The sequence below is a fragment of the Herpailurus yagouaroundi genome, unplaced genomic scaffold, assembly GCF_014898765.1.
Source record: "Herpailurus yagouaroundi ecotype Mexico unplaced genomic scaffold, PumYag 208, whole genome shotgun sequence".
Lineage (NCBI taxonomy): Eukaryota > Metazoa > Chordata > Mammalia > Carnivora > Felidae > Herpailurus > Herpailurus yagouaroundi.
The window spans coordinates 10,708,669-10,715,069 of NW_024412439.1; the positions used below are offsets into that span (position 1 = coordinate 10,708,669).

A 6,401-nucleotide genomic window follows, 5' to 3' on the forward strand; every position below is an offset into this window, starting at 1 on the left:
AGAGAGGGAGACACAGAATCTGAGACAGGCTCCAGGCTCTGAGCGGTCAGCACAGAGCCCGATGTGGGGCTCGAACTCATGGACCGTGAGGTCATGACCTGAGCCGAAGTGGATGCTTAACCGGCTGAGCCCCCGAGGTGCCCCAGTATTGTTCAGTTTCTAAGTTTGCATAATCTGAATTCATACATGCCTCCCTGAATCCCCTGTGGGGCTGGGAGGGTCTGTGCTTTAAGGGTCTGAGACCCCAGGGCCCAGCCTCGGGGATGGTTCAGGATCCAGGGTCTAGGTAGGCTTCCCGGGGACAAAACACGGGTCCTGGAATCAGGCGGCTTACATTCCAGGCCTGCCTCTGCTGCTTCCTTGCAGTGTAACCCTGGGTAAGCTCTTACCTGTCGGGGCCTCAGTCTTCTCATCTGCAAATCGGGCTGGGCTCTGGGCTTTAAGAGAGGAGTTAAGGGGTGAAAAGCCTGGGTGCCCAGTAGGAGCCAATGGGAGCTTGTTAGCACCAGTCCCAGGTGGGGTGGGGAAAGCCTGCTCTCTCTCCAGCCTCTCTCCCCACCACCCCCAGGCTGCTGGGGGGGAAGGGGGGGGACTTTGCTCCCAGGGAGAGTAAAGCAGCAGGCCCCAAGGCTGCAGGGCCTGGCCTCTGAGCTTCACAGGAGGGCCGGGGCCCCGGGCTCAGATGCCAGGGTCAGAGCCCGGATTGGGCAAGAGCGGAGCTCGGGGGGCCCCTGGTCCCGGTCAGGGATGTTTGGAAACACCAACGATTCTGAGAAATTTAGCGGCAGGAAGTCAAAGGAGGGGCAGAAGGAACCAGCAATGAACACCTCTGGCCCCTACTGACCGGACTCCCCATCCCAAACCGAGCAGTGATTAGTGGGGTGTTGGCTGGGGCCGGGGTGGGGGGGTGCAGAGCAGGAGATTCACCCCCCCCCCCCCCGGGGAGGAAAGCGGAGGCCTCCCATCCCCCACTCCCACCCCACACATGCCCTGAGTTCCAAATCCTTTCCCACCTCTGTTTACTGTCCAAAGTCCCAGGCGCTGGGGATGCCAGCTGCAGTGTTGGGACACACAGACCCAGAGACACACAGACCTAGACACGCAGGGCTCAGGGCCCTCGGAGGGACCCTGTTCCCTCCTCTCCCATCGTCCAGGGCTGTCCGCGCACCCCAAGTCTCTGGGCTCCAGCCCCCTTCTTAGCCTGGGATCTGCACAGCATTGGGGGATCCAGGAATCCACTTCAAGACTGCCAGCAAGTAAAAGGGGAAGAAAGGCCGGGGCCCCGACCCGGGTGGGGAGGGGGCTGGGCGGGAAAACCTCAGAGGGGTGAAGTTTGCATGTCAGGCCTGGGAAAGAACTGGAGAAAGAAGAGAGGTTTTCACGTAACCACCGATGACTTAGAAACGGACTGGACCCCGCACCGTCCGGCTCCATCCGGCCCCAGCCTCAGCCCTAACCCCAGCCTTGACCTAGGCCCAGGTCCAGCCAGCCCTATCATGACAAATGACTATCAAGACCTTCAGCATCTGGACAACGAGGACAATGGCCATCAGCTTAGACAAGGTAAGGGGACGCCTCCTTGCGTTTCGGACAGGCGACAGTGAGGTGGCTCTTGTCGTCTTGACTCAGCTCCTGCTTCCTCCTGTGAGCCCTGACCTGGCCTCTGGGTCGGCCCCACTCACAAGAACACGGTCCGCTCCACCTCCGCTAGCCTCCTGACCCTTGCCACGTCACCCCCTGGCCAGGACCTCGGGGAGGGTGTGGACCCAGGGGACCAGGGGACCAGGAGTACCTGGGAGCACTGAGGGCTGCCTTCCTCGCTTCTAACACCTGGTGAGCCTCGGCCAGGTGTGAGAGCGTGTGTGCATGGGGTGTCCGGGACCAGGGGACAGGGACAAGGGGCAGACTTCCATGGGGAGGCTGAGGCCCTCGTCGGACAACAGCCACCCCCCCTCCTTTGTTTCTCCAGCGAGCAGGGATGCTGTTTGGGCTGAGCAGGAGGGTTCTTGGGGATGGGAGTAGGGGGAAGGGGCTGCAGGGGAGCCCCCCCCCCCCCGGGGGGGTGGGGGTGGGGGGGGGGGGCTGTGGCTCCTCTGTCTTCTCTCCTGGGGCCCAGCCAGAGGAGAAACCTCCTTCTCTTTCCCGGCCTTTCAGGGGGGTAACAGAACCCTCCCCCCAAAACTAATGTAGTTCATCAGCTTCAGTGACACAGTCCGGCCACTAGGTGTCAGCAAAGGCTGAGGGCTCCGGCCGGCTGGGGCAGGTCGGCGCTCTGCACCCGCTCCCAGCCCTCCTCCCGGCCTCTGGTCCCTCAGGGTGGCCTACCACCCGGATTTCTTTCTTTCTTTCTTTCTTTCTTTTCTTTCTTTCTTTCTTTCTTTCTTTCTTTCTTTCTTTCTTTCTTTCTTTCTTTCTTTCCTTCCTTCTTTCCTTCTTTTTTATTTTTTAATCTTAATTTATTTTCGAGAGAGTGAGATAGAGACAGAGCATGAGCAGGGGAGGAACAGAGAGAGAGGGAGACCCAGAATCCGAAGCAGGCTCCAGGCTCCGAGCTGTCAGCGCAGAGCCCGACGCGGGGTTCGAACCCACGGATCCTGAGATCATGCCCTGAGGCCGAAGTCGGACGCTTAACCGACTGAGCCACCCGGGCGCCCCAATAACGGATTTCTTCACCTGTAGGGCTCCCTGGAGAAGGAGCCTTCGCCCGCTCCGGGACCCGGTCCCTGACACCCGGACGCCCTGTTTTGTTGCAGTGCCACCTCCGCCCCAGCGGCTCTTCCGGAGACTCTGCTCCGGACCCTGCTTCCTCCTGCTCTCCCTGGGCCTCGGCCTCCTGCTGCTGGTGGTTGTCTGTGTGATCGGATCCCAGAGTGGGTGCCCTGGGGGTGGGCGGGGCAAGTGGTGAGAGAGCGCTGGCGTCTGTGACGGGGGTCACGGCCCCCTCATGTTGCCCCGTGCACACCCCCCCTCCAGACTCCAAGCTGCGGGACGAGCTGCAGGCCCTGAGGGTCACGTTCAGCAACTTCACGGCGAGCACGGAGGTCGAGGTCAAGGCCCTGAGCAGCCAGGGTGAGCGGGCCCTGGGGCTGCGGCTGGGGGGGTGAGGGGGGCCCGTGGACCGCTGGGGATGTCGGGACACTGAGCCAGCCTCTCCCCCAGGGGGAAGCGTGGGCAGGAAGGTGAAGTCGCTGGAGTCCCAGCTGCAGAAACAGCAGCAGCAGCTCAGCGAAGGTCAGAGCGGGGAGCGTGCGCGCACGGGCGCGTCGGGCCCGGGGGTCCCTCCGGCCGGCCGAGCCCCGGGGGCCTGTGACTCCTCGGGCCCCAGCGCGCCGAGGCCGGGCCCTTCCCAGCCCCCAGTGTCCACACTGACCCGCCCCGCCCCCTGCCCGCCCTCGCCCCCCACCCCACCCCGCCCCCCCAGATCACTCCAGCTTGCTGCTGCACGTGAAGCAGTTCGTGTCGGACCTGCGGAGCCTGAGCTGTCAGATCGCCGTCCTGCACGGCAACGGTGAGGGGGCGGGGCGCCCGCCGGCTCGCCCGCCCGCCGCCCCCTCCCCTCCCCGGGCCCCGCCTCAGCGCCTCCACCCTCCCCTGCCCCGCAGGCTCCGCGGCCTCCTGCTGCCCGGTCAACTGGCTGGAGTACGAGGGCAGCTGCTACTGGTTCTCGCGCTCCGGGAAGTCCTGGCCGGAGGCGGACAAGTACTGCCGGCTGGAGAACGCGCACCTGGTGGTGGTGGGCTCCTGGGAGGAGCAGGTGAGCTCCCGGGGCTGGGGTGGGGGTGGGGGGCTCCCGGGAGGAGCGGGTGGGCCCCTGGGGGGTCGGGAGGGGGGGGGCCAGGCTCCGGGGAGCGCTCACCACCCCCTCCTGTCTCCCCAGAAGTTCATCCAGCACCACATGGGGCCTGTGAACACCTGGATGGGCCTCACCGACCAGAGTGGGCCCTGGAAGTGGGTGGACGGGACGGACTACGAGAAGGGCTTCAAGTGAGTGCGCGCGCCCCGGCCCCGCGGGTCCCCGGGGGTGGGGGTGGGGGTGGGGGGGCCCGGCTTGGCGGGGAGGGGGGTGGCCCGGCTCACATCCGCGCGTCTCCGCAGGAACTGGAGGCCGGAGCAGCCGGACGACTGGTACGGGCACGGGCTGGGCGGGGGCGAGGACTGCGCCCACTTCACGGACGACGGCCGCTGGAACGACGACGTGTGCCAGAGGCCCTACCGCTGGGTGTGCGAGACAGAGCGGGACGCGGCCGGCTAGGAGCACCCCCGCCCCCTAATTTATTTCCTTGGCGCCCCCACCTGCCGGACGATGCTGCTGTCCCGGGTGGGGGGCGGGGATGGGGGCTCCTCCACCTTCTCGGGGATGTTTGATCTGGGATTTTAAGGGAAGTTTCGGGGACGGTGTCTGAGGAATGCAGGAATCACGTTTGGAGGGGCGGGGAGAGGGCAACCCGCTTTCCGCGCTTTACAGGTGGTTGTCAACGTGTTTCGGAGGAAACAATGAACGGAATATTCTAAAAGTGCCACGAGTTGTCTGCTTCTTGGGCGTTAGGAATCGGAGCGGGCTGGTTGGCAGGAAGCCAGGGGGACCCGGTGGGCTTTGTTAATCACAGGCGTGCGAGTTAGGGCTGTTCTGAGGCTCCCCTCGAGAAGGTGTGCTGTTTCTGGGGACCACAGCGCCTGCAGCCAACGCTCTCGGACCGGAATCACCCGCATGGGTCCAGGGCTGCAGAAGCTTGGAGGGAAACTCCCTGATGTCTGTCGCGTGCATTACAGCGGACGGAGCAGTGTCCACGGGCCACAGACACAGCAAAGCTGAAGATAAGTCTGCTCTGGAGAACCACCAAACGTGCAAAGACAACCAGTGGAAGAGAGGCCCCCAAATAAATAGAATCCACAGCCCAGGATGGGGGTTCACAGGAACACTTTTTTTTTTTTTTTTTTTTTGAGACAAAATCCCATGAGAGGCAGAAAAAGAAAGAGGGGCAGAGACAGAGAAGCAGGGCTCACCCCGGGCTGGGCTCGTGCTCACCCAGAGCAGGACTTGAAAATGAATAACAAAATAAACCCTTCAAAATAGAAGGCCGGGATGGATTTATCTATCTATGTATTTATGTATTTATTTATTTATTCATTGAAAGTTTATTTTTGACGGGTGCCTGGGTGGCTCAGTCAGTTGAGCATCTGACTTCGGCTCAGGTCACAATCTCACAGTTTGTGGGTTCGAGCCCCACGTCGGGCTCTGTGCTGACAGCTCGGAGCCTGGGGCCTGCTTCGGATTCTGTGTCTCCCTCTGTCTCTCTGCCCCTCCCCTGCTCACACTCTGTCTCTCTCGGTCTCTCAACAATAAATAAACGTGAAAAAAAGTTAAAAATTAAAAAAATTTACATTTAAACGTCTAAATTTTAAAATGTTAAAAAATTTTTAACGTTTATTTATTTTTGAGAGAAAGAGCACACATGAGAGGGGGAGGGGAAGAGAGAGAGAGAATCCCAAGTAGGCTCCACACTGACCGCGTAGAGCCCCACGTGGGGCTCAAACCCACAAAACGTGAGATCATGACCTGAGCTGAAACCAAGAGTCAGACGTTTAACAGACTGAACCACCCAGGTGTCCCAGAAGGCAGGCATTTATTAAAAAATCATCAAACACAGCATATACATCCTATTCAACTATGCGAGGAGATTAAAAGAAAAATCTGAGCAAATACTGGTCCATAAAGCAAGTTTTAACAAATTTGAAATAATGGTCACTATAATGAGCAGAAATATAAAATTCCCATATAAATCATTAGCAAACCCAATCAAATGATGCATTACAAAGATAACATGTGGGGCACCTGAGTGGCTCAGTAGGTTGGCTCAGGTCATGATCTCGCGGTTTGTGGGTTCGAGCCCCGCGTCGGGCTCTGTGCTGACAGCTCGGAGCCTGGAGCCTGCTTCGGATTCTGTGTCTCCTTCTCTCTCTGCCCCTCTCCTGCTCATGCCCTGTCTGTCTCTCTCGAAAAATAAATAATAAAACATAAAAATAATTTAAAAAGATAACATGTTTGTCAGAGGCAGACCAATATCATATGTGGAATTTAGGAAACAAATGAGCAGAGGGGAAAAAGAGAGACAAACCAAGAGCCAGACTCTTGACTAGAGAACAAACCGATGGTTACCAGAGGGGAGGCAGGAGGGGGGATGGGCTAAACTGGTGATGCGGATGGAGGAGGGCACTTGTCGGGATGAGGGCCCGGTGTGGGATGAATCACTAAATTCTACGCCTGAGACTAATAGTGCACTGTATGTTAGCTGGCTGAAAGTTAAACAAAAACTTGGGGGGAAAAAAGAAAAGAATTCAAAGATGGCTTAACATCAGAGAAATCTATTAATAAAATAGACTTCGGGAGAGAGGGGCCCCAG

The 6,401-nt window shown here is 59.4% G+C and overlaps 1 protein-coding gene across 1 annotated transcript; it reads left to right on the plus strand.

Annotated features, from left to right (window-relative positions):
- Positions 1-1,279: 1,279 nt before the first annotated feature.
- ASGR1 (asialoglycoprotein receptor 1) lies at positions 1,280-4,518 on the plus strand. Its single transcript, XM_040453429.1, has 8 exons — positions 1,280-1,563; positions 2,754-2,870; positions 2,974-3,069; positions 3,160-3,231; positions 3,422-3,508; positions 3,603-3,754; positions 3,878-3,984; positions 4,096-4,518. Exons 1-8 carry the CDS (start codon positions 1,338-1,340, stop codon positions 4,250-4,252), a joined length of 1,014 nt encoding a protein of 337 aa, XP_040309363.1. The 5' UTR covers positions 1,280-1,337; the 3' UTR covers positions 4,253-4,518.
- Positions 4,519-6,401: the final 1,883 nt, after the last annotated feature.

Excerpts from the sequence above, each read along its gene's own strand:
- ASGR1 (XM_040453429.1), top strand. The coding sequence starts at position 1,338 with ATGTCAGGCCTGGGAAAGAACTGGAGAAAGAAGAGAGGTTTTCACGTA. Across the intron at positions 2,871-2,973 it reads CTGTGTGATCGGATCCCAGA|ACTCCAAGCTGCGGGACGAG; the intron begins GTGGGTGCCCTG and ends CCCCCCCTCCAG. Across the intron at positions 3,232-3,421 it reads GCAGCAGCAGCTCAGCGAAG|ATCACTCCAGCTTGCTGCTG; the intron begins GTCAGAGCGGGG and ends CCGCCCCCCCAG.